General features: G+C 52.6%; 2 protein-coding genes across 15 annotated transcripts in view; one reads left to right on the top strand and one right to left on the bottom strand.

Moving 5' to 3' along the window:
* ELF4 (E74 like ETS transcription factor 4) overlaps positions 1-5176 on the top strand; it is a 40298-nt gene extending 35122 nt beyond the window's left edge. For 3 of the 5 annotated variants that reach the window (XM_036840384.1, XM_036840385.1, XM_036840382.1), the window contains 2 exons: positions 598-1156; positions 1774-5176. In XM_036840384.1, coding sequence (XP_036696279.1) covers positions 598-1156; positions 1774-2268 — 1054 coding nt within the window. In that variant the 3' untranslated portion in view covers positions 2269-5176. Of the gene's footprint in view, positions 1-597 lie in introns of all 5 variants that reach the window. The other 2 variants (XM_036840387.1, XM_036840386.1) reach the window with 2 other exon arrangements.
* Positions 5177-10600: 5424 nt separating this feature from the next.
* Positions 10601-23716, bottom strand: part of BCORL1 (BCL6 corepressor like 1) — a 60425-nt gene continuing 47309 nt past the window's right edge. For all 10 annotated transcript variants that reach the window (XM_036840795.1, XM_036840793.1, XM_036840803.1 and 7 more), the window contains 5 exons: positions 23400-23566; positions 22442-22587; positions 15545-15622; positions 14317-14470; positions 10601-11028 (listed from right to left, as the gene is read on the bottom strand). In XM_036840795.1, the coding sequence (XP_036696690.1) occupies positions 10746-11028; positions 14317-14470; positions 15545-15622; positions 22442-22587; positions 23400-23566 (828 nt within the window). In that variant the 3' untranslated portion in view covers positions 10601-10745. The remainder of the gene's footprint in view (positions 11029-14316; positions 14471-15544; positions 15623-22441; positions 22588-23399; positions 23567-23716) is intronic.

Here is a 23716-nt window from a genome sequence, read left to right as displayed (position 1 = left end):
AGCAGCCACCGGGAGCCTCCACTCCTGGGCCCATCCCCCCAAGCCTCCTCCACTCCAGAAAAGAGGCAACAGAGAATGTTACATCCTGCCTTCCTCAGGCCCTCCAAGCCCACCAGGAAAGCTCTTGCTACTTCTTGTCCACACTAAGGTGCCTCCAATTTTCCATGAAAACTTTGGGCCTTGCCTGGCTTATATGTATGTACCTGTTACTATGCTGGTGTGGGCCACAGGGATGCTCTTCTGAAGAGGGCCGGCAGTAGAGTGGAGCGGTGACAAACACGAGCTCTGGAGTCAGAAAGCCTTGATGTGTCCCTGCTACTGGCTGTGTGGTCTAGGGCAAGTTACATAACCTCTCTGTTCCTGTTTCCTCACACAGTAAAATCAGATTGTTAATCTTATTCAACTCATGGGCTGATCGGAAGATTGAGTGAAATCCTGCATGCCAGCCAGTTAGAATGATCCCTGACCTTTACTAAGTGCTCAACAAACGGTAGCCAAAGTGACGACAAAGAAAGAAAACGCCTTCGGCTCCGTTCCTCCTGTGCCCTCCTTCTGAGCCTCCTACCTGAACCAAATCTGTTTTCTGTGTCTCCTCAGTACGTCTTCAGTGCCCAGCAACATCCACCTAGGAGTGGCCCCTGTCGGGTCAGGCTCGGCCTTGACCCTGCAGACCATCCCGCTGACCACCGTGCTGACCAACGGGCCTCCTGCCAGTACTACTGCTTCAACCCAGCTCGTTCTCCAGAGTGTTCCGCCTGCTTCGACCTTCAAGGACACCTTCACTTTGCAGGCCTCCTTCCCCCTGAACACCAGTTTCCAAGAGAACCAGGTGGCCGCACCAGGGGCTCCGCTGATTCTCAGTAGCCTCCCCCAAATTCTGGCTGGGGGCAACTGTGCGACCAATCCAGCACCACCCTCGGTCACAGGGGCTGGCCCAGCCGGGCCCAGCTCTCAGCCCCCCGGGACTGTGATTGCGGCCTTCATCAGGACTTCCGGTGCCACAGCAGCCCCTGGGGTCAAGGAGGGGCCGCTGAGGCCCTCCTCCTATGTACAGGGCATGATGACTGGGGCCCCCATGGAGGGGCTGCTGGTTCCTGAAGAGACCCTGAGGGAGCTCCTGAGGGATCAGGCTCACCTTCAGCCACTTCCAACCCAGGTAGTTTCAAGGGGTTCCCACAATCCGAGCCTTCTGGGAAACCAGACTTTCTCTCCTCCCAGCCGCCCCACTGTTGGGCTGACCCCGGTGGCTGAACTTGAGCTCTCCTCGGGCTCAGGGTCCCTGTTTACGGCTGAGCCTAGTGTGACCACATCTGGGAGCCTGCTGACCAGATCCCCAACCCCAGCCCCCTTCTCCCCATTCAACCCCACTTCCCTCATTAAGATGGAGCCCCATGACATATAAACGGAGGGCTTGGGGGGAAGTGTGACCCACCAGGCAAAGTTGAGCAGCATTTGTATACGGACTTCCTCTAAGAGAGACTGACTTAAGTAGTGCACCTGCCCTTATATTTCAGTGGGGTGGCAGTACACCACACCCCCGTGCCCCACCCCTGCCTGGCGTCACCATGGCCAAGACAGGCCCAGTCGGAGCATCCCTGGTGTCAGACCACGGCTTTCAAGAGCACTAGGGGATATGTTCTTGTCGGGGTAATAGGCTGACTTGGTGATGGAGGGCAGACCTCCTGAGACGTTTGTAGCCAGGGCTGGGGTAGGGGCTTCGTGAAAAGAGTCTTTTCACCTGGCTGTATTTCACCATCTTCTTTCCCTCCACAGAGTATTTACTATCCCGTATGTGAATATCTCTGTACGTATTTGTGTGTACTCGTGGGTCTGTATCTCCATTTCTTTGGTGAGGACGGGGGTGTAGCTGTGAGGTCTTCAAGGGTGTGTGTCTCTCTGTGGGTCAGCCACAGAGATGGGGAATTTTCTGTTTTAAGGGAAAGCCTTCTCCGGTTCCCTTTGTACAAACCAAGATTCGGTTGTTCTGAGCCTATGGGGTACAGGTTGGAGCCCCCAAATCTGGAGAGATGTCACAGAGCTGGAGCAGGTCCAGGGGAGGAGACCTTCAATGGGCACGTGTGTTGGGGAAGACGCTTTCTTCCTGGGCTCAGCCTCTTTGCCCACCAGTCATCAGCCAGCAGGCCGGAAACGTCAGCTCCCCGGAGTGCTTTGCTGAAGCGCCCCTCTGGGGGCAGACCCAGCCACAAAGTCCCCAGGGGGAGGGGGGCTAAATTAGCTGGATATTTGCGCCAAGGGCTCGGGCTGTAACACCAGCCTTCACGGGCGCCCTGCCCTGCACCCCGGATCCTGGCTTCCCTCCTGATTAATTTTGCCCCTGCCGCTTCCCTGCTGGCAGGTGGTGCCGGGGACAGTCGGATAATCCAGTAGCAATGTGCTTTGGGCCCGCCTCCGTCCCTGCTCGTGCCTACTTGCTGCTCAGCCTACTTTCTACTCCCCTCACAGGTCGGTCCACCCAGCCACTCCCGCGACGGCTGCAGCAGACCACCTCCAGTGGGCCTCGGCCCCTGATCTCCAGCTTTCTCACCTCACCCTGATTCCTCCTCCACGAAGATGGGAGCCAGCAGCTGTGAGCTTCCCGTCCCTCCTGTCTCTCCACGTGCCTTCCTTCCGTCTTTCCTCTTTCTGAGAAGGGCTCAGCCAATTTTCTCGTGAAGTCAACCCCTCGACCTGGGGCCTCCATCCCGTCCCCTTTCTCTTCTGTGAATTCACTTTCCTCTCTCCGCCAAGTTTCAGAGCCAGGCTAAGAGCTCTAATGTGTCAGCCTTGGAAACAGTGATATTATCTGATGAATTTGGTTAATGTGAATCAGTGCCTCAGGACCTTTGCTATGTCCTTGGCACAAAACCAGCCACGTGACCTAACTACCTCCCCTGGTTGCCCTTCTCTCCTGGTCACTGCCAAGCCCATTATCGTCCTCTTGTTCTCCCTCTTCTCCCCCCAGGAGGGAAGCATATATGGTTGTGCAGGTGTATTTCTTACACGTCTCCAGCGCTTGGCGTTAACGTGACTTTTTCTAATAAAATCAGTTTATTATGACCATTTCCTGGTGGCGGAAAGTAAAGCATCTTGAAAAGGGTCACCTTTAAAAGTAATTTTGGCACAAAGGTGCCACATGGGTTAAGAGTGGCCCTGCCCCCCTCACCCCAACCCCATAGAACTCATCATACGAAGGTCTTCTTCACAGTTCTTGGCCCCTGTGAGCCCTCACGGCACATGACACTACTTCCCATCCCCTTCGGCACTAGCTGGGCTCATCCGAGCCCTCCGTCACCCTCTCTCTCTGTGCCCGTGCTGGCTCCACATCTACCACTTTACACGTGGGTGCCCCCAAGGGCCTCATCCATCCTCCTGGCTCCAGGAGGGCTCTTTGGGTTGGGTCTGAAATCTAGAGCTCCAGCCCTCACTCTTCTCCTCAGCTTCTGGCTCACATTTCTAGCGGTCTGCTGGATAGTTCTACCTGGATGCCTGTCAGTCCCTCAAAGAGTGCCCCTCTGTCAAAAATGGATTTTTGAAAGTCCTCCACACACACAAAACCTTTCGAAACAAAACGGCCGTCATGACTTGCCTGTTTCTGTTAATGGTGCCACCATTTTCCTGACCTTCTAAGCTTGACATTTCAGAGCCAGCTGATGGCTGCGTTCACTTGACCCTGTCCCCTCCCCATTTCCTGAACTCCAGCGCAGTTCCCCACTGTCTCTCAAATCTGGCCGTTCTTCCACAGTCCCAGCCTAGCTGAAACTCACTCAGAGCTTAACCCCCTCCCCAGACATATTGGCAGCCCCCCGGGGTGATCCGACTCAGCCCGTCCAATCTGCCAGGGCACCACCTCTGTTATTCCTCTGCCAGGATGCCTCCAGGTCGGGGTGACACTCAAAATACTTCACCTCCAATCTGTTCTGAGCAGCTGGGCATTAACCCTTTATTTTCTGAATCGTGAGGCAGTCCAGGGGTCCTGGAGGAGGTGTGGGGGAGCACTTGAGGGCTCAGGGCAGCCGTTCCAGAAGTATTTTGCGCTTAGCATCAGCTCTGTCTTCAGACAGGTTCCCAAGTCTTTGACCTTCTGGCAAGGCCCTTCACCATCAGGGCCTGACTTCCCCAGTCGGCTCAACGTTGCTCCCCTGACCTGTGTACTGCTCCAGTCAAAGGGATGGATTGGCTGGACTTTGAATGTGCCTCTGTTGGAGTTTCCCACCTCTGTGCTTTTGCTTTACTTGCTTCTGCTCAACCGGAATGGTCTTCCCACCCCGCTAGTACCAATTAAGTTGTATCCATCCTTCAAGTCTTGGTTCATGGAAGCTGCCTCCCCAGACCAGCCTATCCTTAAGTGAGTTCATTTAAACTTGTTGCAGTTGCCACTCTTTTGGCAACTGATTGTGAGCAGCCTGTGACATCTCCTCTATAATGATCACAAACTGTTACTCAAATCTTCAGTGACCTGAACCTATTTAGTCTCCCCAATTAGTGTGTTACCTTCTGAGGGGCAGGGGACTGTATCACCCAAAGAGCAGGGCACACTACGAAGCAACTAGTGAGCATCAGCGGACGGTTACTGATTGAGCTGGTGAGAGATGGGGGACCAAAGTTTGAGGTAGGTGACCTCCGACCTCCCCTCTGCACAGGCACTCACCCCAGGTGCTCCACTGCCCAGGGCCTGCCCTCCCTGGCTCAGTGCCCTCATGGTACCCCCACCCCACCCCCCAGCCTTAGCACCCAAGAGTTGTTACTACTTTGAACATCTCCTGCCCCTAAAGAAACTTCCCTGTCCAGTTTCTTTCCTACTCGAAGTGTTAAATTAGCTAATATCTGATAAACTAACCTGTGCTGATATAGTTATGGGAGAGGGCTAGAGGAGAGCCTCAGGAGACAGGTTCATTTCAACCAGGGTCACGTGGCAACAACATCCCTGCCTTTGCAATGGTTTAATAGAGTCAAGAGACTTGCTCCTCACCCCCAGCAGCTGATGCATTACTCCCTCCTCTGAGCTCCCACAGCACTTTGTATATACCTCTTATTGTAGCACTTAGCACATGGTAGCTCCTTAGCTATGTGTTTATGTATGTTTCCCCTCCGATAGACTGTGAGCTCCTCAAGGACAGGGACTGTGTGTTAGTCACTGATGTATCCCCAGCGCCTAGCACAGTGCCTGGCACACAGTAGGTGCTCAATAAATGTTTATTGAAAGAATGAATGAGTCCTGTTTCTAATCATGGGGATTTCAGCCCTATACTAAGGCAGGCAAGAGGGGCGAGAAAAGGACAACCCATACTTGGGGGCTACCACGGCTTTTTTCCCCTCATACAGCACTGCAGGCAGCTGCCTCCCTTGCCCACGTCTGCGGCCACCCCAGGACAGCAGGGTCCACAAGGAGACCAAGGCTGCTTCCAGCAGTGCCTTGCTGCCACTGGGTGCCCCGAAGACTCTGAACTCCTGCCCTTTTCTGCTGCCCCCTTCCTGGGACAGACTCATCACGATTTCCTCATCCCTGGGTGGGACTGAGTGGTAGAAGTGTCAGGCCCTGTGGGAGGGGCGGAACAAGAAGTTATTCTCACGGTCGCAGTCTTTCTGACCCCATCATGTATTTTTAAAGAGGCGGTTGCCTCCGGCTCCAAAGCCGCTGGATCCGAGGTGAGCTCATTGCCCTCCGGCCGCTCCTAGGCCTGGGAGGCCAAGGCGGTCGCAGCCTGTGAGAGCCTCCGCCTTGGCACTCCAGGCGTGCGGCCGGCGTCCAGCAGGTGGCGCTATGGAGCCGGCGCAGGCGGGCGGGTGACCCAGCGGAGCCCGGGAAGGGAGAGGCGGCCAGGGCGGGGCGCGCCGCTCTTGGCGGAGGCGGCCGCGGCCGGCATCTTCCTCTCCCTCAGTCCTGCCCCTGCGCCCCAAACTGTCCCTGGGCGGCTCCGGCCCCCACCAAGGCCTTCCATCGCTCCGTAGCTTGGAACTTTCCCCCCGGCCCCCTCCCCCTCCCCTTCCCCTTTCCAGAGGGAATTCAGCAGTCGAATGAATGCCCTCTCCCCATTGGCCGGTCGCGCCCTGGCCCCGCCCCGTCGCCCCCCACCCCCAGCCTCCGGGACTAGCAGGTGAGCATGCGGCGGGCCTGGCCTCCTGCGCCGGCTGCCACTCTCGCACGGGCGGCGGGAGTGAGACCGGGCCGCCGCCCCCAGCCGCGGGGCGCCCGGCCTGGCCACCTCCCCACCGCGGCCTGCCTTTAGCTACATTTGCACGCACCGCCGCTTTCAACCTTGAAATCGGAGAGTGATCGAGGCACCCGCGACAGCCGTCTGCGCGCGGAGGGCCCCGACCGCCCGCGGCGTGAGCCCGGGCTCCTGGGAGGCGTCCGAGTCCGTTTGCCCAACGCTGCAGCTTAGCAGCCCGCCTCGCCATGGAAACCCGTGGTTTCGGGGAACACGTGGAGCCTGGCCCGCCCCGTTGCGGGGTCCAGAAGGCTCCAGCACTTGGCCCCTCCCCCTGGGAGCTAAGCAGGCCGCCCTTGGGGCGGACCTCATCCTCCGCGAACCACACACGCACTTGTCTTAGCAGGGACGGGACACAGTAAAGCACCCAACAAGCTTCCCCGTCATAGGGTAAAATATGGAAGGGGCAGGAGCTTACCGCCCAATTCCGCCCCCCCCCAACCCAAACGGATCGCGGGTCATCCTTCCTCGGAGTACGGAGAGTTGAACAGGGCCTCCCTCTCAACACTGCACCCCCAAAATGAACATTCTGGTAAGACCATCATTAACTGTAAGCTCGTGACCTCAGCATGTAGGAGGAACTAACTTCAGCTAAACAGCCATGTTTACTCAGTATGATTTTCTTCCCTCGGCAGTAAATTGAGCCCCATTTGGCAGATGGAGCAATGAAGGCTCGAAAGATTAGGTTCTCTCTCACCCGAAGTCAGCCTAGATGCTAAGTGGTGGGCTGGCTCTTTCCCCTAGGCCGCACTGAAAGGATTAGATCATTTAATAAGAGGCCATCGTCCTCACCCTAGTCCGGACCAGGGATGCAGATTTACCTCCTGCTTTATGGGATTCACAGTCCGTACCTCCTGCTTTGATCTTCCCACTCTGGCAGAAGGGCAGTGAGAGGACTCCAGAAAAGGTGTGGGGAAGGGAACCCAAAAGCAAGAAAAGAAACTGCTGTTTGGTCCCGCTTTTAACTCATCCCCTTTCTCCAGAGAAATAAAGGGGTGTGCACACCCACACACCCCAAACGCCCATGGCTGTCCACGGGTCCCCAAAGGACCATCACCTATTCCTTTGGGGTCATTCGGACTTTGCCCACAGCATCTCCCTCCTGCCCTAAGTGGAAATCCTTATAGCATCCCCACGACTCTCCCTTCATCCTTTCTTCTGAATCTCAAGGAATCACCTTTTCCCCTCCCTCTGCCTGTCCTACCTCCAGCACATTTTTACCAATGTATTAAAAGAAAAACAAAAAAAATACTCTGTCATACCTGGTTTAAAGAGTTCCCATGGTTCCCCATCACCTCAGGCAAAAGTCAAAGCCATACTCCCTGGCATGGCTGGCAGGGCTCCTACACCCTCCTCCCCCACCTGTACCTTCTAGCTCCAGTGACACTGAAGTGGGTTGTAGTTTCCTGCACATACTACCCTTGTCGTCTGTCTCCAAGCCTGTGCTCAGATGTCTCCTTAGTTCAAAGATTCTTCCCTGCCACCTCTAATTCCCATTTTCCTACTTGTCAACTAGGCATCACTTCTGAACAACCCTGTGCCCCTGCCCATCCCTCTGAGCTCCCATAGCATCCTTGGCCTAGCTGGATCCTTGCACTCGCCACATGGCCTCAGGTGTTGTTTGGGAACCCGAGGCCTCAGGATCAGAAAGTGGGTAAGTGGAGGCCAATGGGGAGGACTGCTGCTGCTCCTCCATCTGGGCAGCTCACAGATCACTGGGGAGCTGGCTGGACTCCCATCGGCCAGACACACAGACCCCTGGCCTGTACGCTGATATGGCTCTCCAGAGACTGCAGCCACAGTGAGAGGTCCTAAGAACATAGCTTAAAAGGGCCTCATCCCAGGCCTGAAGGCATCCCGTTCCCCTCAAACAATAACGGGCTCATTCTGGAGCCAGCAGTCAGAAGGAATCATAGCTTCTACCACTGGTTTTCAGAAGTAGGGAGAAAAGTTGTAAAATCCAGGATGGGCATCTTGCCTCCATAGTAGCTGGGTCTTGGGAAAGCAGAACCACAGAATGACTGCACTGGGTAGGGGGGCAGGGGGGACACCGGCATGACAGTGAGGGCAGTGACAAGACCATGAAGTCAGCTGCTGACACAGGTGGCCCAGGGCAGGAAAGAGAGCTGGCAGGCAGGTGATTTCCTTGAGTTAAAGAGGATCATCCCTCACAGCCACCTAAAGAGGGTCCCTCCCTCCGATCATGCTCCTCCTGTGCAGAACGAGGAACGTGTGCACACGCGCGGGGGGACCCCACCAACCCCCGCCCCCCCGCGCCCAATCAACGCAGGTGCTCAACTCTCCCCACTGGCCCACCCCCAGGATTTGCCCCTGCCTTTCCTTTCCTTTCCAGATCTTGCCCCAGTGACCCAAATGCTCACTGGCCACTCCACCTTGTCCTCATTTGCTGTGCCCATCAGGACCCAAAACTGCAAAGCAGGATCAGGGCTTTCCCCACTGACTTCATGGGGATGCCCACCTTCCGTAAACACGGAAGAGCCAATACGGGGAGGAGAGAAGACAGGAGACAGAAGCCCTGACACAGGTTTTTCAGTATGCAAGTGTTTTTGACTCCACAGCCAGTTGCTTAAAATTAAACATAAAGGGCAGCCAGAATACACACCCAAATGCAAAAAAGTAAAGGCAAACATAAAATAAACCACACAATACCATGAACCCCAACAAAACCAAAAAATTAAAACCCCCAAAACCCCTCAATTTCATATATATATATATATATATACACACATACATATATATATATATATATATATTTTTTTTTTTTTAGAAAGGGAGAACAACTGTTCAAAACCACCTGGGCAGTATGGTGGGGGTGGGGAGCAGTCCTACAGAAGGGGGCCTAGAACTTCCCCCTGGGAACAAAGAACAAACACAATACAAAGAAAATAACCACCAATGCTCCTGCAAGGGTCAGGAGTCTCCAGAGAACAGATTGTCCCATCCTCAAACTGGCTCTTTTTTTTTTTGCCTTTTTTTTTGTCCTTTTTTTTTCCATTTTCTTCTTTTGTTGTTGTTGTTTTAGCACCTGTACAATAAAACTGTACCATCTCCAACCAGAGCTGGCCATAGGGAGGCCCTCCCGCCTTTGGATGGCACATACTCTCTACAAGGATTGTTCGGAAAAATAGCAATTGGTAGAAAAATAAGAACAAGAGTGGGACAGACAACGCCACAGAGGGAGCTGGGACAGGGAAGCAGCCCAAGCCCCTCCCTCTCTCTCCATGAACAAACCCAGCGCTGGAAGGGAAGCCTGGTAGGGCCGCACACTCAGCCCCAGGTCCCCAGGCAGGAGTGGAGGCTGGCCGGAGACCAGACTCCTGCCCTCAACCTAGGAAATAGCTGAGGCCTGGGTTCAACATCTGGCAGGCAATCCCAGAGCCCTCTGCAGATTCCAAAGGAGAACAGGGGTGGGGGGCAGAGGGAGAAGGAGGGAGGAGAGAGAGAAGAGAGAGGAAAGGGGTGCTCTGAGTCAGGCAAGGGGGAGAGATGGGGACAAGGGTGGGGAGCTGAGAGGCTCAGTATCCAGGGCGGCCGGGGGCTCAGGGGGGAAAGCTGCAGGAACAAACCCATATTGTGCACTCTGAGGAGGGCAGTAAGGACAGCAAGGAGGGGGCTACCTTATCCTTCAGACCCATTCTCAACTCTCCTCCGTAAGAGTAACTCATTAACCCCTTACTCCCATAATCCTCCCCTCCCCAGTAAACACTAATCTCGAGACAGCAGGGCTGCTGCAAAGGGCAGGAGGGTGAAACGGGGAAAAACTGGGGGAGGGGTGAGCACCAAAGACTCAGGATTCACCCCCCACCCCCCAGACCTGGGCCAGCACCAGCCACCATCATTAGTCACAAGCCAATGGCCCCCCCCACCCCTCCCCACCCCCTCCCCAGTGGTGGAAAAAAACCTGGGAGTAACTTTTTCAGAGGGAGGGAACAGCTTCAGAGCTTAATCGAGAAAGACAAAGAAAGGAGGTGAAGAAAGTCCCTCAATACAACAAGTTGTCTCAAATCGTCACAGTGATACAGACTTATCAGAAACCAATGAAACAATACAAATTAAATACTAATAAAATAAATACTATGGAAGACAAAAGAACACAGGGGAACAGAGGGGGCGCTCAGAGATTTGGGCTTTTCTCATTTCTCCTCCGGACAGGCCGTGGCCACCCAGGGCCCAGGTTTGGTCTTGGTCACACACAAGGAGGCCAGTCCAAGGGACCCTGGCGCCACCTCCCACCACCCCTGGGACCTCTTGTCCTCAGACGTGGAGTTCAACTTTCCACCCCCGTCACCAACCACGACAACAATGACGATGACAGGGAGATGAGAACTAACTGTAACCAAACAAAAAACAAAAAACAATCCAGTCACTAATGCTGGCATTGATAAGGCGGCTTCTTGTTGGTCCGTATTATTGCCTCTTTCTGCAGTCTGGTGCTCGGTGGGGGAAAGACATGGGAGGTGGGGGAAGGGTGAACTTGGGAGGAGAAAGAAGAAAAGGGAGGGGCTGTTTTCCCGGTCAACTGTTCCAAGGCTGGAACTCCACCTCAGACCCTAGGAGCCGAAGCAGCTCCGCCTCGTACCGCACCAGCTCCACAGTCTCAGAGGAGCCCGGGGCGGAGGTGGCGTCCATGCCTCCAGGCCACTCGGCGGGGGTCAGCAGCTGACTGGAGGCCACCTGCCGGTAGAACTCGGCCTTGGGCAAGGTGGCAATTTCAAAGTGCGGGAACCGAGCCTGAAAGATCCTCGAGGAAAGCTTCAGCCTCTTCAGGACGTCGGTAAAGAGAAACCAGTTGCAGGGCCTAGAAAAGGCAAGAATGGGAGTTAGGGGAGGGGGCCAAGGGGACGGGGCGGCGGGGGTGGGGTGCTGGGAGCAGGTGGGAGGGCTGCCGGTCTGGCCACCCTCCACTAAGCCACAGGCCCCATGGGTGTAGCAGAGGTGCATATTTTCTCCTGTCCCCCACATTGGCAGGCCCAGCTTTCAGCTAAATGGCGAGCACTCAACCCATGAGTGACCTCTTCCAAAAACTGGGAGCAGGAGGGAAATGGGCCTTCCAGAACCTAAAACTCTGAGCAGGCTTCCCCAGGCCTTACCCGCACCCGTGACCTGGAATTTACCATCTGCTGGGACCAGTTCTGCCCCGAGCGATCCCTGCCAGCCTGTCTGGCTTCCCTTTCCTGTTCTCACTCCTGCTTCCCCTGCCTCCTTGTTCTCCAAGACCTTCCCCGGCAGAGGGGGAGCCGTGGAGAAAGGCCTAAACTGCGGGTAATCCAAAAGGCATTTCTCTTTGGCTCTGGAATGCATTAGACAAGTTTTTTCTCCAGCGGAGCACCATCATTTCTGCAGGGCCAGAGCTCACGTTACAGCTACAGCCAGTCTGACTTTGCTGAGCACACCCGACTGGGCGACAGCCTGGGGGCAGCTGGGAGGGGGGCTGCTAGCCTGGCCCGGGCCAAACGCTTGCTTTGACTAAACCACGAGGAAATGCTGCATCCCCATGTCAGTGGTCCCTGTTTCCAGGGCTGTCCCTCCTCGCCATTCGCCATTCCACTGTCCCACTTCCAGCCTTTACCACTTTTAGCCTGGACTATATTGCATCAGCCTCCTAACTGGTTTCCCTCTGCCAAGAGCCACCCCCCACCCACCCTCACTGGGTCCTCTGTTATTCTTCGTTTTCTAAAAAGAATATCGGACCTTTTCACTCACTCCCTAAACCACTTTCAATGGATCCCCAGTATCTCCAGCAAAAAACCCTTCAAACTCTTTAGCATGATTATCATGCAAGACCCCATTCAAACACGACCCCATTCAACCCCTTCAGCCCTGTCTCCACCCAATCTCCCTCTCTCTCTCTTTCACACACACACACACACACACACACACACACACACGCACTGTATCCCCATCCCACCAAGTGCCAGCCATTTGATGAAGGACTAGCCCTGTTTTCTGAACTTGAATGCCTCAGTGCCTTTGCTCGTGCCACACCCTCCATCCTCCTCTCCTCACTGGCGCAGTGCAGACTCCCTGTCACCAGTGAAGCCTTCCCCCGATGTAACCGGTTGCTCATCCCATCTTCCACAGTCTCATGGCACTTGGCTTGTACCCCTATTATAATACCTGTAACAGAGCCCATTTCAGAAAGAATATAAAAGAAATGTAAACTGTGGTTCTCTCTGTGGCACAGAAATGGGGACTTGGGGTGGACCGGAACTTTTACTTTTCACTTGACACCCTTCTGAACTGTTTGAGTGTTTTACAATAATAAATCTGCTTAGGAACTTGGTCTTTTATTAGAGTTAATGGTATACTTGTCTGTGTCCTCTATCAGACTGGAGATTCTTTGAGGGCCAGAGCTATATTCTAGCCCTCAGGGTTTGACCTGGTACAACTGCTTAAGACATGTTTCTGGAATTGAATGTTCTGTACAGCACCTAAAACTTCTACCCAGACCCACAGTCCTCATCCCTAAAATGCAGCATTTCTTCCAAATGACAATAACCTCTGTCATCTCACACAATCAGGGAATGGGGTGTTCTGGGTTAAGGGAAAGGGACTACAGATGCCAGACACTTGGACATCGCTTTCAAAGAATGGAGGAAAAACCCCCTCAGAACATTAACACTGGTGATCACAATTCAGTCTTGCTTTGATGAGTCAGAAGGCACTTCTGAAAGCCACAGGGCCTCGGAGTCATCATTCTACACACACACACACACACACACACACACACACTTCTTTAAGAACATAAACGTTCACATCGTGCTGTAGCCGTGTGGAAGGGCAGATTCAGAAGTGGCGCTGGAGGATGTAACATCAGGAAAACCAGCTCTGCTGGTACCAAGCTCTCAACGGAAAACCTGCCTGCCACCCAGCTTGCTGAGTGGTGCGCGGCCCTCGGTTGCCCCGTGTTCTGTCCGCACCTAAAGCACACTACCCCGGTCCTTTTACTGCCTGGGGCCCAAGATCCTGTTTCAGAGAAGGAGGTGCTGAATACTTTGGAGGAATTAATTAACTGTGCAATACTATATCCCAGAGGCCCAGCCCCGCCCTCAGGGATCAGCTTATGCCCAGAAGAATAAGGACCAAAACCCCGTGAAACTTGATCCCTACTAGTGTCATCATAGAGGCTATTTTTATTCTTATCAGGCCAGGGGGGAAGGGATGCAAAGAAACTGTGGTCTAGTGGTTAGAGTCGTCAACTGAGGGGCTCCCTCACAGGGTTCCTAATCCATTGCCCCCTCCTCCCCGTCTCTCTATCAAGTGCACTTCATGTGCTTTCGTTTAAAAAAAATAGGGTCTGATATTTTAAAAATAGATATCAAAGAAAAAGTATCCTTAAAAGTGTCTGCAAAGGTATTTGAAATATGTGAAGATACCAAGAAGAGGACACTTAATGATGGAGGCCAAGAACAAAAGGACAGTGTATCCTGCATCCTCCTAACCAGTACAGCCACGGCCCTGCAGGCCGCTGAACTCCCTTCTGAATCATCAAATAAAGGTTAAATTGGGTTCAGTCTAATGCTAAGCATCAAGTATATCCTAGCCTCCGCAAACGGGTGATCCTCGTTATAATGTGCACGGTAATCTGAGAGGACAGCGGCCACGCCATCATCTCGCCAACATTAAGGCAATGAGAAACCAGCCTGTGGATTACTTAAGGACCCCGGTGGCCCCATAGCTATGGCAACCATATGTCCCGGCTTTTCCAAGAATCTCAATTTCAAATATTCTGTCTGGCTGTCCCCAGAAACCACAAAAATGTTCCAGAGATTCTAATAGTTCACCAGCCCAAATATCTCCCAGATCATCTCTTACACCCAGGAACAGGGCAAAAATCCTTCAGAGAGTGAATCTAGATTTTGGTTTTGGAAAACACACATAGTCAATGTACCTAGAGCTATTCTGAACATATCTAATCTGGGCTGGAAAGTCAGGCTGGACTTGGTCATATATTATCTTTCCTATGCTCTAGCACTTGTTCTCCAGGTCTCAGCTTCCTTCTGGAGAACTCCAGCATTCGCAGGGAGGCGGGCCAGGGTTGCCAGGCTGCTAGTGCTTGCTCCTCATAGATCTCTCAAACACTCACCCGCGGGACACTGACACCTGGAGGTTGTAGCAAGGGAGAAGAGGCTTGTCTGAGAGCTCGAACATAAAATCATCCTCTTCCACATCATCTCCTTCTTGATCGGAGCTCCCAGGAGGATTATGTAGGAGGTCACAGGCAAACCCTTCTTTTTCCTCTGTAAAGACATCATACAGGGAATTAGGACTTAGCTACATGCATAAAACCAAAGAAAAGAAATGTTCCAACAAGACAAAGAGGTGCGGCGGTGGGTGATCAGGAGACCAACAACCAGATCCCCGGTCAGGGCCAAATGTCTCTCATCTCGTGGCTCACATCCTTGGGAGGGCACGTGAAAGTTCTAGCCCTGGGAGGTAGTACTTTGTGGCCAGAGATTCCTTATACTCCTCCACCTTTCAACCGGAAAAAAGCAAGGTGGTGTGAAGGATACGCTGCCCAACTGTTGGAGACAGAAGCCTGAAGATGTCATCAGCAGTCGAAGGCAAGGGAAAACACTTGCCCTTCAAACCGCAGCTTTCCCAAGCCACCAGACTGCCTGCTGGCGTCCCCAGAAGCCCGGAGGGGGCTCAGCCTGTTCCCTTCCCCAGCCGTGTGTTCGGGTGTGGCCTGTTTCTCCTGCTCCAGCTTCCCCCCAAGCTTAGTAGCGGGTGCCTCCCTCGATCTGCAGCCCCTGGTCCAATGCGTGAATGCCGGATGACGGCCACAGATAAAGGCTCACTGCTCTTCCAACAAAGGAAAGCTCGGGCAAGAAGGCTAAGGGCTCGGGAGACAGCAGCTATCTCAGAAACTCTGTGTGCATCTTGGGGGCAGGGCAGGGAGGGAATGGTAGCTGCCAGATGAGGGGCTGGGTCCCTCTGGAGTGTGAGCAATACCAGAAGAGGCGACAACGCACACAGGCGCTTCTGGCAGGGTTAGGACAAAGCCACGGAGGAGAAAGGGACTTGGAAAAGAGAGAATTTTTAAAGTACCCAGGGTGGGGAGTGGTAGAGGGCTAATGACGGGTGGCTTTCTCCAAATCAATGGCATCTCCTGGTTTTGGCCAACAAGTTCTGAGTCTGGGGGAGGCATGGGCTAGAGTGTGGGCTGAAAGGGTCTGTAAGCTACTAATGGGTGAAGAAGGGCTACCTCCATTAGGTCACTCCTAGCTTTGAGAAGAATCAGTGAAACCCAAAGCAGATCCCAAACCTCTGAGCCATAGACAAGGGTGGGAAGAATCCCACTTAAAGCTTACCCAACACAGAACTGCTGTAAAAGTCCCAGGAAACGCCAGGATCACCCTCTGCCCGGCCCTGAAGATCCAAGAGGTGATCTGATGAAAGAAGAGAGGGAAGTGAGAAAAGGAGGTAGGTTAGAGAAGGAATCTAGAAGCAAAGTATATCCATATGGGGTTAGGAGAATGGAAGATGGAAAGGAAGGACCATAAGAGGGGCTGGGAGCGACCCAAGAGAAATCCGCTTCCTGCTATCCATCAGAGGTTACAAACCAGCAGCCAACAGCCAAACCTAGCCCGCTTACTGCCTAGGTTTTGGTCCAGTGTTTTAAACCCCTATAATTTAATTAACTTCTAACATTTTAAAATCGGGAAATTTCACTTAAAAATTCGGATTTCCAACTTTTCTTGAAAAAAAATCAGGAGATCTGGCAACACTGCATCCACATTCCTACATGTCAACAGTTGGCTGGAGGGAGAGGCGACATGTGCGTTCTCCAATTCAGCAGGTCCCACCCAGCCTGCTCTGCTCTCTAACACAATCAGCCTGAAGGCATTTAGGCCTGCGACCCCTGCTTCAAATGATGTAGGGAATTACTCTGCAAGCAGAATCCTAGACCTATCCCAGGATTTCAATTCCCTGTTGGTCACAATGTTCATATATCCAATCGCGATCTTGCCAATTCAAAGTAAGATAAGGAAGCATAATTCCTTCTGTTTCATCTTTGAAAACATGGTGGGGAGGGGAATGGCCAAGTTTATCCTCATGAAAACCTATTGCTTCCACTCCTAGGTATATACCCAAAAGAATTAAAAACAGGTATTCCAATAAAAACTCATACATGAATGTTCCACAGCAGCTCTATTCACAATCTCCAAAAAGTGGAAACAACCCAAATGTCATTCAGCTGATGAAGGGATTAAAAAAAATGTGGGTAAACACAATGGAATATTATCCAATCCTCCATTAGGAGGAATGAAGTACTGTTACACACTATAACATGGATGAAACTAGGAAAAAAGGAGGCTAAGGGGTTAGGACTCAGTGGTTTGTTTTTTGTTTTTTTTTTTTTGGCTGCACCACATGGCTTGTGGGATCTTAGTTCCCGACCAGGGATTGAACTCAGGTCCTGGCAGTGAAAGCACCAAGTCCTAACCACTGGACCACCAAATTCTCAAAAAAAACCCCATTTTAAACCTTTTGCTTACTTGATCTGAGAACAGACATCAGGTCACCCCTTAGCCTCCTTGTTCCCTAGCTAAGCATCATCTAGGTGAATTGTTTCACCTCTCAGCCCCACGTGGACAAAAGGCAGGTTTCCATGACAAATTCAACTGTGTCATCTGTGGGCACATGGCCCAGTGGTTGCCAATATGCCACGTAGTACAGTTGGCAAGCTGATTTAGCTGTGACACCTGGGCAACAGGACAGGAGAGAGTCCAAAGGGCACAGGTGAGGTGAGGGTGCCCCCTGAAAACCAAATCCCAGGAGGAAGTTGGCAGCTACTCTTAAAGGAGCAGAGCTAAGCTTCCTGGATGGAAGGCACCGCCACGGTCCAATATACCTTCCCTTTGGGTCACACATTCTATCAGCAAAAATGCCCATCAGCTGTTGTGAGCTACTGAAAGCAGTCGTTTTTTAGCAACCTTCTAGAAGATGAAGGGTTTCTTCCGAGAGGAAAAGGCAGTCAGAGAGAAGCATTCAAGTAATGGCCGAGCAGCCAGAGCGGAAAACCTTTCATCATGTACATTAGATCTTTTGTGCATTCTATGTGAAAAAACTCTGAGGTCACGGCTGCCAGCTTATTTCCTCTTCTGTACCCTGTGCCATTTGGGAGTTGGAAGTAATTCCTTCCAAAGGCATCTGTCAGGTAGGTGTCTATTCTGTGCCTAGCCCTGTGCTAGGTGTCCCGAAAGATAAAGGAATGAGATCGTAAGTTCCCTAAAGGCAGCGCCCACGTCTGTCCTGTTCATCACTGCCTCCCTGGTACCGAAGCCCAGGTGCCTGGCACACAGTAAGAGCATAATAAACACATGGGGAAAAAAGTGGGCGGCGGGGCAGAAATTACTGTAAGGCGAGACTATAAAGTCATGTGCTTACTCAGCCTGGGTCCGGAACATATGCATTCAAGTGACTGCTGTCCCCCGCACAGGTCACACGAGGACTCCATCAGAGCAGCCCTTGCTCACCACATTCCTGGGGCTCCAAGCTTCTCTTGGAGCTGCCTTCAGAGCCCCCAGCACATTCCTCTAATTTTCCTCGCTGGCAACAGATCTTTGTCATTTGCAGGTGAATTTGCCTTTTTGAGACAGCCCAAAGTTAACTGGCACAGGCAAAGATGCCAAAGTCGGAACAGGCCCACGAGTGGCTTACAAGAGGAACCATCAAGGTCTGCTTGACGGGGCAGCTTTGAGGCACGTTTCCTCACGTCTTCTCGTACAATCAGTATGAGGAGTGACTCCTTTTCCTTGATTCTCCCTTGCCGTCCCCTTAACTTTCAGTTCTTTTCTCTTACCTTGCCTTCAAAAAGAACCCTCAGCCCAGCAATCCTGCTCCTAGGTATATACCCCAAATAATTGAAAACAAACAAATATTGAATCAAACAAATATTTGTTCACGCGTGTTCACAGCAGCACTAGGCACAACTGCCAAAAGGTGGACACAACCCAAATGTCCGTCAGCTGATGAATGGATAAGAGACAATGTGATCTATCCATACGAGTGGATATTATTCAGCCTTAAAAACATGCCACTACGTGGACAGACCTTGAAAACATGATGCTACGTGAAAGAAGTGAGACTCAAAAGACCCCATATTGTATGATCCCATTTATATGAAATGTCCAGAATGGGCAAATCCATAGAGATAAAGTAGACAGGTGGTTGCCAGGGGGCTGAGGGGGCGGGGCATGGTGGTAGAGAGCAACTGCTTAATGCGTATGGGGTTTCATTTTGGGGGGATGAAAATGTTTTGGAGCTTGATAGAGGTAGTGGTTGTACAACACTGTGAACACACTAAACGCCACTGAATTGTTCACTTTTAAATAGTTAATTTTATGTTATGTGAATTTTGCCTTGATAAAAAAACATTTTTTTAAAGTACTCAATGTGAGCCGTGACCCTGGCAATCAGAGTTTCTCTATGTCCCAGGGTCCCATCGTACCCCTCCCCATCTCCTCCAACCAAGTCACCAGCTGAGGGACATGAAAGGAGAGAAAAACAAAAAACAAGCGGTCTTCGACATGGGGTCATATGGCTGAGGTCTCTGGCAGGAAAAACAAAAACCTGTGATTCAGTGACCTCAAGTGGTAAATTGCTAACCCTTTCATCAGTGGAAGGAAAAGCAGCCCTGATACTTCCTCCAATGCCCCAACCCAAACTGCAACAATTCCCCCCAGCTCCCACATTCTTTCTGACAGAGGACGAAAAACGAATCTGTTTTCCCTTGGGTAGGTTGGATATTATTCTTTTCTTCAAAGGGTCAAAGGGAAATCGGTCACATGCCTGCCTGTAATCTGGCCCAAGGAGGAGGTCTTCCAAAGGCCTCTCGGAGGGTTTGGATGGCTTGGTGTTCTGAGCCCAAGGACGAGAGAGAAAAGGTTCACTGTCTGACCTCCAGTACCCAGAACTGTACCTGAAACCTAACAGGTGCTCTATAAACTCACGAATGAACGAACGCATGAAGGAGCACTGCTATACCCTTCAGGATCTCAGGAGAAATGGGCCTCGTGTTAAGCCAAGCCAATGTAGGAAAATCCACATTTTCAACCCACACAAATTACCAGCATCTTCTGCTTTACAGAAGAATTCACTACCGGATACCATCCCCTTGTATTTAAAAGAGGATTTGATTCCCAGACTTTTCCAGAGCAGGGGACTTGCACAAAACGAGGGATGCTCTACATGAGGCACAACCCTGATAATCTCTCTGGCTCGCCGTTTCTGCCCTTTACACCCTACAGGGACTCGCCTTCATTTGCTGCCCAGTGGGATCTCCACTAGGGGAGGAAGAAGACAATTAATCTATGGAGAACTTGGTCAGGCAAATGCTTGGGGATGAAAAGCAAAAAGCTTTTTAACTACCTCAGCCAGACAGGCAAGGTAAAAAGAAATCCGGAAGTCCACACGGACGCATCTAGGTGTAGGGGCCTCCCCAACCCTCAACCTCATGGTGCTTCCTGCAGCCACTCTACCCAGTGGTTCCTTGAGATTTGGGGCAGGGAAGCGCTTTGGAGATGAAAAAAGAGAAATACCCAGTTCAAGGAATCGAAAAAGCTCCTGGTGATGGTTGTACAACATCGTGAATGTACAAATGCCACTGAATTGTTCACTTCAAAATGGTCCTGTTGGGTGGGTTTCTCCTCAATTAAAAAAAAAAGGTGGTGGCGGGGGGACTTCCCTGGTGGCGCAGTGGTTAAGAATCCACCTGCCAATGCAGGGGACACGAGTTTGAGCCCTGGTCCGGGAAGATCCCACCTGCCCCAGAGCAGGCTAAGCCCGTGCAGCCTAGAGCCTGTGCTCTGCAACAAGAGAAGCCACCGCAATGAGAATCCCGCGCACCGCAGCAAAAGAGTAGCCCCCGCTCGCCACAACTAGAGAAAGCCCGCGCACAGCAACAAAGACCCAACGCGGCCAGAAATAAATAAATAAATAAATACTAAATACATTTATTTTTTTAAAAAAGGCCCTGAGTAATACTTCTCATCCCCCCAAAACAGCCTTTGGGCTCAAGTCCCTCCTCCTGGTGCCTGCATCTCCCAGCTGCCAAGGTCCTAGCCAGACTGAGCACTTTCCCTAACAGCCAGTCAGAGCTCTGTCTTCAATCGGCACTCAGTATTTGCATGGAAAAGAGGTGGCCCAGTTTTAACACTCCTTTCAGCTCCCGGCTCCCACTATGAAGTTATAGCTCCATGCCCATAAAGTTGAGAAACAATGTCAAGATTTGAATGAGGGTGTTCAGCCTGGACAGGCTAGGAAGTGCCAGAATTAAGAAAAGTCTTCTCTTGCGTCTGCAACACAGACTAGCATTCAAGTTAGTTTAAGGAGGCATCAAAAGGCTTTCTAGTAGTTGGGATTAGTTAACAGACATGAGAAGAAGAGAGAAAAACATGTTTATTTCTAATTCTTTAACTACTTAAAATGGTTTCAACATTCAAACTCCTTGGGGATTTTGGAGAAGGGGTCGGGGAAGAAAAGACTTTGCGTGCAATAGTGGTCAGAGACAGCTTTATTTGGACCCAGAGGGCCCCAAGCCCTCAGGAGGGCAGCCTCTAGCCCAAAGAGACCCCTAGATGAGACCTGCTGATCAAAGGAGAGCTTCGTGCAGTGCTATTATCATGTTGAGATGTTCCTGTGTGCCAGCTTTTCCTGGGAACTGTGTGGAGTGCAGACAACACGCGTGCGCGTGGAGGAGAGTGCGTGCGGTGCGCGGCATGCAGGAAGAGGCCACAGAGGGTGGCTTGCCCCGAGCCCCGCGCCCCGGTGATGGTCCAGCTAAAGTGAACAAGAGTCCTCACTGCCCCAGAACAAAGGCCTGAAGGAGCATCCCCAAGCGGCTCCACCCCTCACAGACAGGGGCCTGGGACCCCAGAGCTGGCAGAGGGAAGAGGCAGTCCTCCTGCTGCAGCCAGAGAGGCTGGGTCCTGCTGGGGGCGGGAGGCCTGCACACAGCGGGTGGCCAGCAGGGATAAGTTGGTTTGGCTGCGGACTGGATGGGGGCTGGCCGAGCAGGAGTCAAGGGCTCCCTCAGCGGCCTCCTGTCACTCCCCCTCCAGCTTTTATTAGTACCTAGAAGGCAATTCCCACCTAGTCCTCCTTCCATGGGGACCTTTAGCTCAGGTTCCTTTGTTTCTTCCTCCATCATCAGCTACCTAGTTAACCTTTGTTCAATAAACAAATGAGCCCCTGATTGGGAGCCCATGACTGTATTGGGGGAGGCAGGGGGTGGGGAGAGTTGGGGACTGAGACCACAGCCTGGGAGAGAGGGAGCGGCCTCGGGCGAATCCTTGGCCCTGTGGGCTTCCAGGCGAGAGGGGCTGTACCACAAACATTGAAGCCTCCGCGGAGGATCAGCGACACAACTCCCAGCTGCTCCATCTGACCAACTGCCGCTCAGGCAGCCTGAAGAAGTCACTGCTAGTGCAAGGGCCAAGCTGTGATGTCACGAAGGAGGCGGGGTTCCTTCATTCGGAGGTCAAGTCTGAGGAGATTCCCACTGAGCATGCCCAAGCTAGACTTCCCTCCTTCCCTCCTCCCTGCTGCCCAACTCGGCAGAGCTATCTAACTGCAGACAAACAGCTGTCATCCGCTAATAAGAAAATAAATGCAAGTTGGCTTGTGGCCCTTGCCATGGGCCTTAACACTACTTTTCCAGAGGGGGCAGGTGAGGGAGGAGGAAAAAGAAGCAGGAGGACGCAGAGGGAACATCACAGTCGCCACAGAGTGTGAGGAAGAAAGCATTGGAGGGGTCCCAAGGGTTGGACTTTGATCACCAACAGGGAGAAAGTACAAAGTGCAAAAACAAAAGCAAAATGTTAAGTGTCACTTCTTTGCAACTGACATACCATTCAAAGCACAAGTCCACACATTTTGCCCCCAACTAAATCTACTAGTGGGGCTGCTGTCCCACAGGGAGGCCTCCCCACATACCGAGCGGGGAAATGGGTCCCCGCGGGCTACCAGGGCCCTGAAGAGGATGCGTGTGATGCGGACACTCAAAGCACAGGGACAAGAGGAAGCGACCTTCTGACTTTTTAAAGCTCACAGAGATTTCTGAGCCGCCAGAAGGAAAGCCCGTGCAGAGGGCTGACGCCCCTCATGGGAGGTGCTTGATATGGAGGGAGATGAAGGGCATCTCGGGAGCTCAGGGATCAGAGGCCAGACCTAGGGACGAGGTTTTGAGTCTGGGCCGTACTCACCGCTCAGAAAGCGCTTCATGGTGTCGCTGCTGGCCAGCTTCATGGCCGTCTGTCCCGAGTAGGTGGCCAGCGTGGGGTCAGCCCCGTAGGACAGCAAGAGCCACATGGTTTCCAGGTTGTCGTTGACCACCGCATCGTGAACTGGCCTGCGAGGTGATACAGGGTGAGAACAGCAGGGCCCAAGTGGGAAGCTGGGTGTCTAGGCCTCACGCCACCTCATCAGGGAAAGCAAACTGAGATGACCGCAGTGTAACGTGGGTAAGACTTAGGGCAGGGGAACCACTTGCTGGCCTGCACTGCCCTCTAGCCCTACCTTTCTCCTCCCTCCCATTTCTCTCTCTTATCTTTCCCCCACCATGACGGGACAGTCCCTGTGGCACAGTGGAGCTCCGCTGTTAGCTCTGGAGCTCAGGAGAGAACGGGCCCCTGACTGAGGATAAACTTAGAGCAGATGCTGGGGGATAGGAACGGAAAAACCCAGACGACTGCCCCAGAGCAGGGATGAGCAGAGCTGCTCCACACACCAGGCCAGTGGCCAGGCAGAGCCTACATCCTTTGACCCAAGTCCCCCCACGCGGTATGCAACTTGTGTCAGTTTCACCCAGGAAGTAGTCCCTCGAATAGAGCACAGGAGAACGGGTGCAATTTCTTTAAGACAATGGCAGGTGTCTTTTTTTTTTTTTTTTTCTTAAGTATATAGACATCAATTCAAGAATCATATCTGGGATGTTACCCTAAGGTCAACCTCCCAATTCGTAAAGCCCGAGATTCTGCCCGAGACAGGTGCACAGGATGATCGCTAGACAACACCAGCCTCCGCTCAGTGAGCAGTGTGCACTGGCCAGCAGGGACTCATCCAGCCTTGCCCTCAACCTGTCCGAACCGGGGCAGGTTCTCTTGAGGGAGGGGCTGCGCGGGGGGGGGGGCTGGCGGGGGGCAAGGGGAGCAGCCTTCTTGCCTCGTGCCGTCCTGCGCGCTGCAGTTTACGTTGGCACCGTGCTCCAGCAGGATGTTCAGGATGTCAGTCCAGCCCCGGGAGCAGGCCTCGTGCAGGGCCGTGTAGCCAGCGTTGTCACGGTGATTCACATCTTCACTGTCTTTCTGGAGGCAGTAGAGAACAACGTCCTGTGGGAACAGGGAGAGCACCGTGAGCAAACAGAGGCCGAACTCCGGAAATCACCCGAGTTAGGTGTGAAGCTCTCCAAATGTCCAGAGTCTCAGAACCTGCTCTTTAGTCCAGAGACTGACAGGCAAATCTCAAAATCTTTTGCCAAC

This window comes from Balaenoptera musculus, chromosome X (genome assembly GCF_009873245.2).
Source record: "Balaenoptera musculus isolate JJ_BM4_2016_0621 chromosome X, mBalMus1.pri.v3, whole genome shotgun sequence".
NCBI classification, from domain to species: Eukaryota; Metazoa; Chordata; class Mammalia; order Artiodactyla; family Balaenopteridae; genus Balaenoptera; species Balaenoptera musculus.
This window is presented reverse-complemented; position numbering and strand designations above follow the sequence as displayed.